This window comes from Neolamprologus multifasciatus, chromosome 1 (assembly GCF_963576455.1).
Source record: "Neolamprologus multifasciatus chromosome 1, fNeoMul1.2, whole genome shotgun sequence".
Taxonomy (NCBI): Eukaryota; Metazoa; Chordata; class Actinopteri; order Cichliformes; family Cichlidae; genus Neolamprologus; species Neolamprologus multifasciatus.
Window position 1 is genome coordinate 37,052,566 of NC_140439.1, and position 16,610 is coordinate 37,069,175.

Consider the following 16,610-nt stretch of genomic DNA (forward strand, 5'->3'; position numbering starts at 1 on the left):
CGACAGTGGGAAGGAAAAACTCCCTTTTAACAGGAAGAAACCTCCGGCAGAACCAGGCTCAGGGAGGGGCGGGGCCATCTGCTGCGACCGGTTGGGGTGAGAGAAGGAAGACAGGATAAAAGACATGCTGTGGAAGAGAGACAGAGATTAATAACAGATATGATTCAATGCAGAGAGGTCTGTTAACACATAGTGAGTGAGAAAGGTGACTGGAAAGGAAAAACTCAGTGCATCATGGGAATCCCCCGGCAGCCTACGTCTATTGCAGCACAACTAAGGGAGGATTCAGGGTCACCTGGTCCAGCCCTAACTATATGCTTTAGCAAAAAGGAAAGTTTGAAGCCTAATCTTAAAAGTAGAGATAGTGTCTGTCTCCTGAATCCAAACTGGAAGCTGGTTCCACAGAAGAGGGGCCTGAAAACTGAAGGCTCTCCCTCCCATTCTCTAAATTCAGGCATCCTAAGACTAAGTTTGAACCTTGGTTGAAAGATGAAACCCGTGCTGCGAGGCTTGAATGTCGTAGGACTGAGCGGAGATGGAAAAAAGATAACTTACTGGTCTCTTTACAAAATTCAAGAGAGCACTGGGCCTTATATCAGCTAACAATAAAAGAAGCAAAGCAGAAATACTTTACATTAACATTATTATGGTGAATTATCAGAAACCACATATATTGTTTAAGTCAATTGAGACTATTTTAAGCCCTCCCTCTGCTCTTAGTTTTGAGCCTTCACATGAAATGTGTGAAAAGTTTCTGCACTTCTTTATAAACAAGGTAGCCTCGGCTAGGGCGCGGATTATTTTGCCCACATCTGACCCCTCTGATCTTCCAATTTGCTCAGCTGTCTTTCAACAGTTTGAGTTGGTTACTCTTGCTCAGCTACAGGAGGTGGTGGATCATTTAAAGCCTGTAGGCTCACCTTACGATGCTATCCCTCCCCGTTTTCTGAAAGACGTTTTTTCTACCATAGGTACAACTATTTTAACTATTTTAAATATCAGCCTTACCTCAGGTGTGGTTCCAAAGGATTTCAAATATGTAATTGTGAAACCACTTCTTAAGAAACCTGGGCTAGATACAAAAGCTGTTGAAATTTTTAGACCAATATCTAAGCTGCCCTTTTTATCTAAAGTCTTGGAAAAAATTGTATATGACCAATTGATCCCATACTTGAATGCACAAAATGTTCAGGAGATTTTTCCATCTGGTTTTAAAGCCATGCAAAGCACTGAATCAGCACTTTTAAGAATTTTTAATGATATATTTTCATCATGTGATTCTGGTGAAAGCGTCATTCTTATTTTACTCGATTTAACTGCTGCATTTGACACTGTAGACCATGAAATTTTAATCTCACGTTTGGAGCAGTGTGTCGGTGTAACAGGTGTGGCTCTGAAATGGTTCAGGTCTTACTTAACAAATCAAACCTTTTCAGTTCGCTTAGGAAACTGTGAGTCCTCCCGTGCTCCGTTGTCTCATGGAGTACCACAGGGTTCCATTCTGGGCCTTGTTTTCGTTTTATTTACTTCCATTAGGCTCAATTCTTAGGAAACACGGACTCTCTTTTTACTGTTATGCAGATGACTGCCAGATTTATGTTCCTCTTAAAAAGAAAGATGGGTCTTCTGTAAATCATTTGCAAACATGTCTGGAGGACGTCAAGTCGCGGTTGGCGCTAAACTTTCTTTGTTTTAATGATTCTAAAACTGAAGTAATGGTGTTCAGACCTGCCTCTACTGCTGTTCCGTGTGTTGATTTGCAATCCCTGAAATAATTCTGTAAACTAGAGATTGTTAATCTGGGTTTTAAAATGGATTCTGATCTTAAGCCCGAAAGCCAGATCGGGTTGGTTGTAACGTCTAGTTTCTTTCATCTGAGGCAGCTGGCCAAAATTAAGCACTTTCTTGCGAGACAACAATTTGAAACAGTAATCCATGCTTTTGTAACCGTTCGGCTGGATTACTGTAATTCTCTTTATTTTGGGGTGAGTCGATCTTCTGTTTTTCGACTGCAGCTAGTTCAGAATGCTGCTGCACAACTTTTAACTGGCACTCGTTGATTCGAGCATATCACCCCAGTTTTATATTCACTTCATTGGCTGCCCGTGCATTTTAGGATCCATTTTAAGCTGCTTTTATTTGTTTTTAAATGTTTGTCCAATGCTGCCCCTCTGTACCTCTCGGAGCTTCTTCATCCACACATACCTTCTCGGTCCCTCAGGTCGGCAGACCAGCTCCTCCTGAGCGTGCCCAGGACTAATCGTAAGCTCAGAGGGGATCGGGCGTTTGATGTGGCAGCACCAAAATTGTGGAATGAGTTGCCTTTACATGTTAGACACCTTCCTTATCTGTTTTTAAATCACGTCTTAAAACATATTAGATTAGAAGGGCCAGCTCTGCTCCAGGATGCCCTCTGGACCCAGTGGAGGTGGTGAGTGACAGGAGAATGGTGGCTAAGCTGTCATCCCTGTTGGACAACATCTCCCACCCCATGCAGGAGACTCTGAGCAGCTCCTTCAGTGGCTGCGGCACCCACGGTGTGGGACGGAGAGATTTCACAGGTCTTTCCTCCCCACTGCTGTCAGACTCCACAACAAAGACTCCAACTAATCAAACATCCACACATGTGCAATAACACTAAGTGCAATACTCTTTTTCTGACAAAGTTGTATTTTTACTCAGTTGTATAAAGCATTTGGATTCTATTTTTATCCTATTGTATATTTTATTCTATTTATTCTACTGTATATAGTATTTTATTTATTCTATTCTGTACAGTTGTGTACAGTATTTTATTCTTATTGTATTCTAATTTTGCTATATAACTTTTGCACTGTCCACTTCCTTCTGTGACAAAACAAATTTCCCATGTGTGGGACTAATAAAGGTTATCTTATCTTATCTTATAGTTATTTACCTTGGCTTTCAGCACAGCAGGACTTGTTGATGTCTCTTAATATGTTTTCTTATTAATTCTATTATTTTTAATTTTAAGATATTTTATATGTAATTTAAACTGTTTTCTCTCTGTTTTATATTTGTAGCACTTTGGTCAACATTGTTGGATGTAAAGTGCGTTATAAATAAAGATGCTATGTTCAAATGACATTACTGCCATCATGATCATTTAATAGACACAAATATTTAAATTTAGCAATAACAAATGCAGATCGCTCCACAATGTTTACAAAAACAAACAAAAATCTTTTTGCAGTTTTTCCTATGTACACAGTCACTGTGAATTTTAAATTAAAACATCAAGATGTGCTTGAAATGCAAACTTTCAAGTTTAATTCAAGGTTTTAGTAAAATTTTGCCTGAACTGTTTAGTAATTTTTCACAAAGTGTCCATGTCAGTAATTCATTCAAATGTATTTTGGTCTTAAACTGATCCAGTAAATGTAACTTTTTCTCACCTACTTAATCGAGTATTTTAGTTGTTTAACTGTCATTATAACTAAACTGAACATCCAAAGCTTTTCTCACTGCAGTTTTGTTGTGCAGTTATAGCAGCACTTTGAATCATCCACAGTTTTATAGAACTGTCTGTTGAATTGTTGTTTTGTTTGGTGCGATGGTTCTTTTTATTTAAATATTGATGATAATTGGATGTATTTGATTGTTTATTACTGTCTGTCTGATTATATGTCTTTAATCAGTAAAGTCTCGCTTTGCTAGAAATAAATCAATAAATAATAAAATTGTAAACATGCAGCTGTATGTTAGAAGTCAAAGGGTCCTTAAGTCTTCTGTAAATTGACGGGGATCAAATGAAGGACACAAGTATCTGTTCTTACTCTAATAAATGCTGCTTTAATATCCAACAGACTATTTTCCTTCCTCATCAGCAGTAAACAGCTCGACTGCGTCTGTGCATTTGTGTCCTCCATACTTGTTTACACAGACATCTCAGGCTTGATGCCACAATGCAGTGTAGAAACCTGACAACCCTCTGACTCATGTTCAAATGTTCAAGGACATTTCTCAGGATCATGTATGACCCCTTTTTGACATTTGGACTTTCATTAATAATATTTGTGTTTCTGAGTCATTTTTGTGGAGACTTCTGTCCAACGTAGTGTCCAAATGAAGCCTGAAGCTTTTCTTCACCCTCTTGTCAGATGGTCAGCAACAAAACTCTGTTCCAACCAATGTCTGATAAGAGATGAGACACAGCAGCTGAGCAAATGATCATTTCATGGTGAAGACATCCTCAGACAGAATTAAATACATACATAAACACAGCCTGGTGCCAATAACACAGCTAATGACACTGCTGTATCACTGGCTTTACTGATTAAAGACCATATCTGAAGGAAATCTTTGAACACAACAGAAAGTGACCTTTTAAACCTGCGACACTGATGCTGCATTCAGGACCATTACAAACATTTTAAAGGACTTAAGAACATCAAGAAACTGTGACTTGTTTCTCTGTAATGAAGCTGTTTTAGTGAAGAAAGTTGAAAGGTCACAGAGCGACTGCTGAATCTTCTGCTCTAAACATGAACTCTGAACTTTGTGATGCTTCAGGAGGAAAACTGCTTCAGTTATTCTCTCAGATTAGTTTCATATTTTCTGCATCAGATTTGAGTGAGATCCTGGAATGAAGACAGAAGAAAAGACTTTGTTCAAAGTTTGATTTATAGTCAAACCTTCCAGTTTATTCACACAATAAAACATCAACACAATATATGAATTCATTCATTAAAATCACAGTTTTTCCTCATTTGTTTGATGATTTTGACAAAAACAAACACAAACACACACACATGGTCTGCCATACTCATGAAGAGAAATGTGGACATTTTTCAATACAAATATTCCAGAAACATTTAGAGGATAGAGAAGTTTACATTTTCATGTGGAGAAATATTTTAGTAAATCAAAATGATGATGAGCAGTGATAGCCTCCATAAACAGTCACAGGAAAGATCTCCTTTAAAAACTCAGAAACATCAAGAGAACAACTAGAAGATGTGGAGGTACCACCCATAATGTTTGACTGACAGCTGATCTCTGTGCAGAAATGATGGAGAGAAAATAAAATGAAACTAAAATACAGATTTAAACCCACAATATGAAAGACTTCAGTCTATTTCACTTTAATCAACTCAGCTGTGGCTCCATATTTATAGTAAAACCTCAGTCCAGCATAGAGCGGCTGAGTGAATGTGGTCTGGACTCTGTGGAGGAGAGTCATGGTTTCAGAGACGCTGTAGAAGGACAAAATACCTGCTCTGTGATCCAGGTACACTCCTACTCTGGAGGAACGAGGACCTGAGACACGAGTTTCGATGTTGTTGTACCAAAATGTATAACTGTTGTTGTTACAATCTAATGACCAAGATTTGTCATTATGTCCAAAATTCGATTCATATCCTTTTCTGCTGATATTCTTGTATGCGACTGCTACATAAACTCCTCCCCCTCTCCACTCCACCTCCCAGTAACAACGTCCAGTCAGACTCTCTCTACTCAGGACTGACCACGATCCAGTGAATCTGTCTGGATGATCAGAATAAGACTGTTGTTGTTTCATTAATGTTGCTTTTCTGTTCCCCTCTGATAATAACAGCTGTTTGTGTGCTGTGTTTGGATCCAGTGTGATTTCACGTGAATATTTTAAGAATCCAGCTCTGGTCTTTGGCTCTGATGGATCTGACAGTAAAACATCCACTTCAGTGACTGTCAGTGAGATGTTTGTCCATTCCTCTCTCAGAATGTCCTGTAGTTTATCTCTGACCTCTGACACAGCTGCTGTCACATCCTCAAAGTAGCTCCGAGGACGGATATTGATGCTGGATGAGTCTGTAGACTCACTGAGTGCTGACAGTGAGGGGTAGTTGTGTAGAAACTGGATGTGATCCTCTGTGTGTGAGAGCTGCTTCAGCTCAGCATCTTTCCTCTTCAGCTCAGCGATCTCCTGCTCCAGCTTCTCCTGAAGCTCTTTGACTCGACTCGCTTCAGTTTCCTGCTGGGATCTGATCTGCTGCTTCACATCAGAGCTTCTTTTCTGGATGAGATGGATCAGCTCAGTGAAGATCTTCTCACTGTGCTCCACTGTTTGATCAGCAGACTGATTGATGGCCTCCACCTCCTGTTGAAGCAGCTTCACATCTTTCTCTCTGTCCTGGATTCTCTGCTGGATGTTTTGTCGACTCACCTCCAGCTCTCTCTGCCTCTCAGTCCTTTCTGCTGCAGCTGAGACTGTGTCGTGGCCTTTATGTTCATCCACAGAGCAGAGATAACAGATACTCTGCTGATCAGTACGGCAGAACATCTTCTTCACCTCATCGTGACGAGAGCAGATGTTCTCCTGGAGCCTCTTGGAGGGCTCCACCAGCTTGTGTTTCTTTAATGAAGCTGCAACAATATTATGACTCTGAAGGTGTTTCTCACAGTAAGATGCCAGACAGACTAAACAGGACTTGAAGGCTTTCATTTTTCTTCCAGTGCAGACATCACAGGCCACATCTTCAGGTCCAGCATAGCAGTGATCAGCAGGAGCAGCTTGGAGTCCAGTCTTCTTCAGCTGCTCCACTAAATCTGCTAACATGGTGTTTTTCTCCAGGACAGGCCTCGCTGTGAAAGTCCTCCGGCACTGAGGGCAGCTGTAGATTTTCTTCTTTTCCTCTTCATCCCAGAAGCTTTTAATACAGTTCATGCAGTAGCTGTGTCCACAGGGAATAGCCACCGGATCCTTCAGTAGATCCAAACAGACTGAACAGCAGAATTTTGTTTGATCCATTTGATTCATGTGCTGTGCCGTTTCACCGTCTCTCAGTGACTGTCAGACAGTTTCACTTTCTCTGAACGGAAACAACCTCTGTGCTGTGAAGGGAAACAGATCTCTGCTCTTTTTCTCCTCCTACAGGAAATGAGGCTCACCAGCAACTGCATTTACACCATGTTGTTTAGACCCATCCTGATACACACAGATCTGTGAAGGGAGGCACTAAAGAAATATCCTGGCAGTGACAAGAGCCAGGGTGTGGTTTGTTTATTACAAAGTATTAGAGCCTCCTTAAGAATGAACTACTTATTTTGAGGTTAAAGTTCACATTTTTTTCCAGGAAATAGTTGAAATATATGGAGATTACAGTTGTTGTTTCAAAATATTAATAAAAACTATAAAAATGGAGGCAACTTTGCCTGTGGTAGAATGTATACAATGTATGAAAAAAACTTTACTGCAGATACTAATTTTACTAATTTAATAATAATAATTTTGTGTTGTAAGATTTATGACTTTCATGCTTTCATAGTGGTCCTTAGGAGAGCTTGACATTTTCTCAGGTGGTCCACACTGTAAAAAGTTTGAGAAACACTGATAAGTGTCTGTGTGCTTTTAGAAAACATTTAAAGCTGCAGTACAGAATCTTTGAAACAAGCTTAAAACATTTTTAGAATATAAACAGAGCATCTGCTTCTCTTTACAGCTCCTCACTCCACCAGGGCTGTTTGGCTCTTTCTGATAGTGTGCAAATGTGATGTACGTACTGCGGCAGTCATACAGACAACTGGACGGTCCAAAAGTTGGCCTACCTATTACTGGCTGAGGTTTTAGTAGAGTTGTGGCTGAACCACATAAAAATATATCATTACTTTTAATCTCCCCGATCAATGATAATGTTATGTTGGAATGTTGTTAAAGAGGGTCAAAAATGTTTCAACCCAGCTTGTTTTGTAGATTCTGTATAGCAGCTTTAATATAGAGAGAACACAACTTCCAGATTGTGAGTAAAATCAGGTTTTTTCTCTTTGTCAGTTTAACAGTTTCTGTTGTGCCTGTCACTGCTCCCTGTCTGTTTTCTTACCTGTTTCTTCCTGACCTTGTATTTTCTCCTCACGTTCCCTCTTTCCTCTCTCCCTCTTTGGACTGACAATCATACACAAATAGATTGTATTCAATTAGATGAAAAATTACATTAATATGAAAACAATTCTATTAAGATCACTAACAAAAAGTCCTCTTTCAGTGTACTTTCAACCAAAAGGCAAATAACCAAACCACATGAACATCTAATAAAAGATATAAATATTGAAACACTGATCCAACATTATTCTTGATTGATGGATCATTTGATTTTACACTTTTACCTGAATGTGGCTCCTTTTTGTGAAAAAACTTCCTTATATCCATTATGAACCTGGCTGTCTCTCTGCACACACACACACAAACACAACAGGAGTTATGGGCATCCAGTCAGTTAGCTAGTTATTATCCAATTCAAACAGGACAGTAGTAACCAAAAGTAGGCTGCGGACGATTTAAAGTTTTAGATTTTAAAGAGGCTGTATAAATTTCAATGGGAGCAACAGGACGGTCAAATGTCGCTGATTTTACTACAGAGCAGGAGGGATTGTAGGGTAGCAAACATCGTGGAAAACATGTTTTCAACACTGCAGGTTACCTGGGTGTAATGTTTTTCAGCTAAAAAGAAACATGGTCTGACTCCTACCTAACTATATGAAGAGTAACTGAAGGTTAAATGCAGCTAACATGTCCTGTTTTAAGCCAAGCACTTACACCTCTGCCCCGCTGCGTCTCAGCCACCATCGCTCTGGTAGCAAGCGCTAGAGCCAGAGCAGGAAAGAGGCGAGCTGGAACAAACCATTTTGGGAGGGGGGTTATCTATACTTTTGTTGTTAAAATGTTACGTCTCAAACAAGTACAGTACTGTATGCTTTTTATATTTTAGTAGTGTGTCACACAAACAGCAAATATTGTCAAAAAAAGTAAGAAATCTTTGGGGGTGCTTTGATTCATTTTGGGGGTGCTTAAGCACCCCCAAAAATGGGCTAAAATCGCCCCTGGTTTCACACTTCCAGGTATTTATGTATTCTCGCCAGGTTCCATGTTTACTTTCAGCTTCTTAGACTCTTATGTAAAATCGAGCCTCAGTGTCATATTTGACAGCTCGATGTCGCTCGAGCAGCATTCAGCAGCTGGTCCGAAACTGTTTTTATTATTTAAGGAATATTTCAAAACTCAGACTAATGGTGTCAAAGCCTGAACTTGAGATGATTATTCATGCTTTTATTTCTTCCCGTTTAGACTACTGTAACGGTCTTTTTACTTGTTTGCACAAATCAGCCTTAAATCGTCTTCAGACTGTGCGGAGTGCTGAAGCACGTCTCTTAACAGGCACCAAGAGAAGATCTCATATTACTCCAGTTTTAGCCTCCCTTCACTGGTTGCCTGTAAGTTTTCTGTTTCATTTTAAAATTTTTTAGTTCTAACCTTTAGGGCCCTACATGGTCAAGCTCCCAAATATTTATCTGACCTGCTGAAACCACATACATCTTCTCGAGCTGTCTCTACGCTGCACGGACTCCATTGATTCTTTTAAAAAAAATAGCTGAAGACATTTTTATTTAGAAAAGCATTTGATTAATTTCTTATGTTTTTATTGTTTTACATTGCTGTTTTAGTTACTGTTACATTGTTTTATATTTCCATTTCTTGTGTTGTAAATAACTTTGTGATTTTTATCTGTGAAAAGCGCTATATAAATAAATTTTACTTACTTTCTACTTTCCCAGTTTAGGTTTTTGTTTAGTGTCATATTGTTTTTGACTAGCTGTTCGTTTTGTACCTTTGTTTAACTTTCTCCTTATTCTCCACTCCACACAGTCTGCCAACGCAGACTGTGACAGGTCTCAGTGTAACCCTGGATAAGTGTAGCCTGAATCAGTTGTTTTGTTTGGATGTGCTGGTATTTACACAGAACGTTGGACAAGAAACATTATGTAGCACACAATATGCTATAAAACATGGAAGTCTGCTGTGTCTTTAAGAATAAGGTCATATGACTATTAAATGGACGAGCATTTATGTATCACTTTTGTAGGTTTACTGACGACTCAATGCATTAGACTACACGTCTGACCAAGCATAACGACATATTCATATAGTGCTTTATTCAATATGCTTTCTATACCTGTCAGCCAATGTGGAATCACCAGTTAACCTGATATAAAGCATTTCTGTAAGTTCAGTAAGGAAGAGCTGTAATCAATCATCTGACTACTTTCCTGGGTGTTAGTCTATTTTTCTGTTCTCTACATCACTACTTCTTTCTCACGCTGTCAGCCTCAGTACTGTCATCATTAATCTGGTCAAATCATCTTCTTCTCGCCCACCTTCTTTGAGCCACTCTGCCATCTGCAGGGGAGGGGTGGAGCTGTGCGTTTAGGGTGTGGTGTCAGGTGAGGCTGGCTCACAAACCTGACCCCAATAATCTGATAATAATAATCATATAGCCTATAATCTATCAATAATCATGTCTCCTCACTTGAGTATGTCGCCGGGACCTGAAGAGAGAACTGCGTGTGGTGTGAAGCTGAAGGAGGGCAGCTTGAAAGCTCCTGCAGAAAGCGATCGAAATGTAAAAACAAACACCCAGTGTGTAACGCTGTGTGAATACGTCCTTTATTATCACATTCTCCTTTTTACACTCATGCAACCCACCCTCTTCCCATCTCCACTAGACAGTCGCCTCAATCAGTCAGACCTCAGTCCTCATCTTCACCCCCGTCAGCATCCAGGGGCTCATGTCCTAAATCACTGCTGCGATTCCTTCATGCTATGATGGCTCATAGGAGTCAAATCACCAGATACATTAATTTCTCCTTCTCAGTAAATCAAATTCTTACAAGTGATCTCGCCTTATTGAAATGCATATATGTATAATATGCTGGAGGAAATCCGTGCAGACACACAGATCTGATGTTCAAACCAGAAAACAGGGCTAACCACTGCACCACTGTGCCACCCACAGGACATAATGCATATATGTCACGTGGGTGACAACGGGAAAAGAAAATGTTAAGAATGTTCAGCATGTGTAAGGGTGATAAAATTACCATATAAAGCTGTTCATTCCACTCTTTCAGCAGTGCCTGTGGTGACCATGAAACATGAAGCAGTCTCCAGCCCAGAGCCGTACTGGGAGAGAAGAAATGCTTTGACACAAAGTTCAAACTAAAACATTTTCTTAAATGGTTCATTACTCAGTGAGAGGTGGTCAGGGATTAAATGAAACAATGTTACAAAACAGGTAAGATTCTTATGATAATGAAGGCAAACGATAAACAGTGAAAAAAGTTAATTAATCTTATTATTCTAGACAGTTTTATATTCATTTTACTGCAGATTTAACGAAGCGCTTTAGTGCATAGCAAGAAAAAACACACGTGGCTTCTGTATGAAACAAAAAATCAATCAGGTTTTGATGTGTTTTGGCTTCAGTCCTGCGCAGTTGCTATAAACGAATAAAGTAGAAGATTTCGCTGCGCTGCTGAGTTTAAAGACAAATATGTTTTTAATGCAGACACAATGAAAAGCACGTGATCGTCTCATCATTGAGGTAAGACTGTAATGTGTTTCCCTTAAAATACGAGTTGCCATTGTGATACATGTTGTTGTGAACTTGTACTATGTGAAAAAACTGAATTCATTTCAAGGAAATTGTTGTAGTTTATAAAATATGATCAATACAAGAGTAAAAAAAGTAGTATTATTCAGGGAATGTTCATTGGCTAACGACATGTCAGTCACAAGCCTGTAGCCAATGAGCATGCGATGTCTTCAGTGCTGCTGTCTGTCAAGATCGTGACAGAGAAAACGATCAGTTAGATCATAGGTGTCAAACTCTGGCCCGCGGGCCAAATTTGGCCCGCAGCCTAATTACATTTGGCCCATGAAGCCATACCAAATTACTATTAAAGCTGGCCTACTGGTATTATACAGCTAATATATATATTGTTTAGTATTAAGCTTTGCTTGTTCCATATTAAGTTTTCCAGCAAAACTTATTTGAGTCCATAAGAAAAGATTCATTCTAATATCTGGAGGAAGATTTTTTTCCCAATAAATATTAACGTTAGCCCGCGACTTTGCTCCAGTTTTGAATTTTGGCCCACTGTGTATCTGAGTTTGACACCCCTGAGTTAGGTTAAAGATACTATGTTTGTTGTAACTGGTTACATTTACTTTTTCTTCTGGAATTTAATGAACAAAATGCAGGAGCTTTGTGTTGGGGGGGGGGGGGGGCAGCTTCAGGTTTAGCAGCTATTATTGATTCAGGAATACTGAAGCATTATGTTTGCTTTATTCGTCTCCCGTGAGTTCCGAGCAGGGTTCAGTCCTTCAGGATAAACAGTCGTCTGAAGAGTTTTTGGACCTGGTCCTTCCCCGTGTCCTCATGGCCCCCCACTGAACGCTGAAACCAGGTCTTTGACACTGCTGGCTGTACGTGGTGTTTCCTCGTCCTCCTTCTTCTTCCTCATCTTTCTTGGGTTGGCATTGAGACTCTTGGAGCGCAGCGTTGGATACATCTGGTCCTCCCCTACCAGCAGCTCCTCCTCCTCCTCTGCATTATTATTCTGACCCTCCTGTTCGTGGCTTTGCAGCTTCGTCTCATCTAGTTCCTCTTTGGATTCCTTGCTGGTCAACTCAGTGGCCCAATTCTGGTCCTGCTGGCCGGGGCTATAGATGATGTTGCTGACATACTTCTTGTTGGAGGATGGAGAGCTGCTGAGGGTCGGAGAGGATAAATACTGTGTGACCTTTGACCTCTCCAGAGGGAAGGACACAGCCGCCTCCAGTCGGCCCTTCTCTACGGGTTTATCTTTGGAGCAGATCTTGGGGGATTTGATGTCTGGGTCACAGGGAGAGATGAGGATGTCCACGTTTGAAAGCGACTGAGTGTCCTTAAGTCCTTGTACCTCCAGAGCTGAGCAGAAGTCTTTCAATTCACCTAAAAAGAGAAGTTCAAACAGAGGATAACTGTTTACCTTCATTCTTCTGATATAATGCGTCCAATAAAGACTCATCTCCTGTCCTACCTGTTTTGGTTCTTCCCTCGCTGTTCCCACCTTGCCTCTCCGGACTCTGCTGGACCCTCCTGTCGTTTCCCTCCATGTCTCCGAAAACCGACGTCCTGTCGTCGTGCTCCAGCTGGTATCTGTACAGACTGTACCCGTCAACGCTGTTGATGCTGCCTTGGCGCAGCAGAGTGCCCGGCTCACACACGGACGATCCTCTGGAGTGCGTGCGGACGAGCTCTGCTCGGTCGACGCCCGCCAGCTTCTCCAGAGCGTTCATCATTCGGTTAGAGAACTCCTCCAGCTGAGCCAGGCGGAGGTCGACCGTCTGCAGGGATGCCTTCATCGAGTGTTCCCTTTCATTTACCTCCTCCAGACGCATGAACATGTTCTCCACCCTGAACACACGACATGAGTACTCAGGGCTGTGATGGCAACAAGTTGTAAGTTATGCTGTCTCGCTTAAGTTTCAGTTGCCGGGTAAATCATTACATTTTTGTTTGTTTATTTTTCACATTTAACAGCATTTTAAGTATTTTTTATTCAGTTCTTAACGTGTGTATTTTTGATTCTGGCAGTTTTGGTCCTCCACAGATTGCACGCTGAGATGAACACGAACCTTTCAGACGTGACTCTTATTCGCTCGTTGTTAGACGACTGCTTCTCGTCGTCCTTCTCTCTGAAGTATTCCTCCACACACTGTTCCTCAAACTCATGCAGACTCTTCAGCTCATCTGCATTCAACACCAGCTCTGAGGGAACACAGCGTTTTAAACTCGGCACACAAACACACGTGACTGCAATGTCGGCCTCAGACTGGTGGTTCTGATAGCTCGAGAAATACCAGGATTATGCTGTATTCATACTGAGCCTTTAACCTACTTTAGCTTCTGTTAGTGATGTGCTTAAACATATTACATTTTTAGATATCAGATATTGAAAAAAACTGAACAGGATCCAGAGTTTAAGTTCAGGTTCTGATTTTGGCGGTCTCCGTCTTACGCAGTCGTCTTTCACGGTCGTCGTACTCTCCACCCTCTGCTCTCCGTCTGCAGTGGCAGCACAGCCTCTTCAGTACAATGTAGATGTGGGGGAAGACGATTAGCGGCGGGGGCAAGATGGGGCGGTCATGGAAGGTCATGATCAGCTGATATCGCTGGAACTTCCACACCTGGTTAGAGATGGACTTCACCTCAAAGAAGGTGTTGCTGTGGAGGAAGTGGAGAAAATCTCTTAATTATCAGTTTATCGTTATATAATCAGGTTTTCAAAGTTCAAGGTGAAGTTATCAACTGGAACCGTGAGCTAACTAGAAAATGGTTTCTAGGTATTTTTCCTTCCCACGAGTTAATAGATGATGGTGACATCTACACAGGAAGTGACATTCCCAGCCGTGGCCATTGTTTTCAGTGCATCTCTACTGTACCTCTGTAGAGCGATTGAGGGGACACACTGCAGATTTAAGCATTTTGTCCTCAGATGTTTCCTTGGATAGAAAATTTTCCAACAAAATGATTTCCTCTCAAGGTCTTGATATAGACACAGTATAGCACCAATAACATCAACTCATGTTCCTGCTGCCAGATGGATACTTTGTTTCTATTGACCACACAGCCCTTTGTATCAGAGCAGAGAAGGTTAAACTTTGAAAGAGCTGAGGTCAAAGTTCATTTAAAAGCTTTGTTAAACTGGAAGTGTGCAAGAGTCTCTCCAAAAGTTGATTCTGTTCATCTGGACGAAGCGTTTTCTGGGAGAAACGTTTCGTCACTCATCCAAGTGACTTCTTCAGTCTCAGCTGACTGCAGGTTTCCCCAATCTTATAAACAGGACATTTGCATAATGACTGAAACCAGCCGACTGAAGGAACAATGGGCTGTGAGGTCAGTTCCTTAATCATTAATATGCAAATTCTCATGACCATTGATCAACAACCACTGACCAAAACCCACTGATCAATGGCCATGAGTACCATTCACAGAGAGTTGGGGAATGGCTGCAATCACAGCATTGTAAGATGGCGAAAGATGTACCCTTAGGCCCCCTCCTCGATTCAGAGATGGTCTTTCCATCTCTGAAAAGACCATCTCTGAATCGAGGAGGGGGCCTAAGGGTACATCTTTCGCCATCTTACAATGCTGTGATGAGTGAATGGTGGGTTTTGGTCAGTGGTTGTTGATCAATGGTCATGAGAATTTGCATATTAATGATTAAGGAACTGACCTCACAGCCCATTGTTCCTTCAGTGGGCTGGTTTCAGTCATTATGCAAATGTCCTGTTTATAAGATTGAAAGCTGCAGTCAGCTGAGACTGAAGAAGTCACTTGGATGAGTGATGAAACGTTTCTCCCAGAAAATGCTACGTCCAGATGAACAGAATCAACTTTTGGAGATTTATTTTCCTGGATGATTGAGACGCATCAAGATGTGCAAGAGTCTGCTTGGGTCTGAGTGATGAAAAATTTGTCATCAATGGGGTGAACATGAGGCTCCTTTTGGATGTCGGCATGCTCTACAGTCTGTCGCGACACTAATGTTAAAGAGTTTGAACTATAAGGGCACAAACAGTGTGTTCATCCTCCAGCTCCGAGCAAATACGTGAGTATAAGGCCGGGATCATACATGCTTGTGGACATGAACAGCTGTCTACTTGGGCAGTCACCACTTCATCATGAACCTCACGTCACATACTAAGTATGTAAGTATGGCAAAGTAAACACAGCCATAATCAGCAGACACACACGGATCATTCTCAGTATTTTGTCCACATACTTTTCTGTTTCCCCTTTTTCGACACTGAAACTAAACTCAACTCTTCTTCACTGCATTTAACTTGAAAAATATGACAAGTGTTTTTAAAGTGGGTTTTGTCTGAGTCAGTGTCTGCAACCCCTAATTTCCTTGTCTGCAGTGCAAGTGTCAAAGCTTAATTGACAGCTGTCTACACCTTACAAGGTGTGGATAAAGGCATGTCTGAGGCTGGCTTTGGGGGATGCCAGTTTTTGTCTTTGTGCTCTCTGGGCTGTCATGTGTAGATCGGGTTACTAACTGATTTAAAATTAAGCCACGACGGAACATATGTTACAGCTCGTGTCTGCAACGACTGCTCGGTGTACTGACTTGAAGACGGCAATGAGCAGGTTGACCAGAAGGATGTTGGCTACCAGCAGGTAACAAGCCATGATGGCGGGGGTGAGCCAGGCTCCAGGGATGCAGGGAGGAAGCTTCTTCCCATCTTCATCATATAAGTTTTCTCCACAAGGAGCTGAAACCCAAATACACACACACACACATGCATAGACTTGCAGCACTCATTAAATCTGACATAAAGCAGTGGTCTCCAACCTTTTTTGCGCCACGGACCGGTTTATGCCGGACAATATTTTCACGGACTGGCCTTTAAGGTGTCGCGGATAAATACAACAAAATAAAACTAGTACCGGTACCAAAAAAAAGAAAATTTATTCCTAACACACGTGAAAAGACCAAGGAAAACCGAGTAAACGATAAAAACGATAACAAAATAACGCTGAAAACCGATAAAAACCTTGAAAACTATACATTTCACGCCTGAGCCTCAACTCTCGCGGCCCGGTACCAAACGACTCACGGACCGGTACCAGTCCGAGGCCCCGGGGGTTGGGGGCCGCTGACATAAAGAGTAAACTATAACAATGCAAAAGACAACATCAGGCAACAGCATTTATGAGCAACTGAGCTTTTATGAACTTTCCTTTTTGCTAAAGCATATAGTTAGGGCTGGACCAGGTGACCCTGAA

General features: G+C 41.2%; 2 protein-coding genes and 1 long non-coding RNA gene across 6 annotated transcripts in view; 1 reads left to right on the forward strand and 2 right to left on the reverse strand.

Moving 5' to 3' along the window:
- The window catches only part of LOC146526206 (uncharacterized), a 372,953-nt gene that overhangs the window by 72,530 nt on the left and 283,813 nt on the right, over positions 1 to 16,610 (forward strand). The window lies entirely within an intron of this gene.
- Positions 4,627 to 7,103, reverse strand: LOC146526211 (tripartite motif-containing protein 16-like). Its single transcript, XM_085130754.1, has one exon. The coding sequence runs from the start codon at positions 6,758 to 6,760 to the stop codon at positions 5,096 to 5,098; it is 1,665 nt and encodes a 554-aa protein (XP_084986880.1). The 5' UTR covers positions 6,761 to 7,103; the 3' UTR covers positions 4,627 to 5,095.
- The window catches only part of LOC146526212 (transient receptor potential cation channel subfamily M member 1-like), a 30,274-nt gene continuing 25,634 nt past the window's right edge, over positions 11,971 to 16,610 (reverse strand). For all 4 annotated transcript variants that reach the window (XM_085183863.1, XM_085184023.1, XM_085183945.1 and 1 more), the window contains 5 exons: positions 15,952 to 16,096; positions 13,837 to 14,042; positions 13,454 to 13,586; positions 12,856 to 13,232; positions 11,971 to 12,767 (listed from right to left, as the gene is read on the reverse strand). In XM_085183863.1, coding sequence (XP_085039989.1) covers positions 12,211 to 12,767; positions 12,856 to 13,232; positions 13,454 to 13,586; positions 13,837 to 14,042; positions 15,952 to 16,096 — 1,418 coding nt within the window. In that variant the 3' untranslated portion in view covers positions 11,971 to 12,210. The remainder of the gene's footprint in view (positions 12,768 to 12,855; positions 13,233 to 13,453; positions 13,587 to 13,836; positions 14,043 to 15,951; positions 16,097 to 16,610) is intronic.

What these genes read in the sequence shown, in the direction of transcription:
- LOC146526211 (XM_085130754.1), bottom strand. Translation starts at nt 6,760, where the DNA reads ATGAATCAAATGGATCAAACAAAATTCTGCTGTTCAGTCTGTTTGGAT.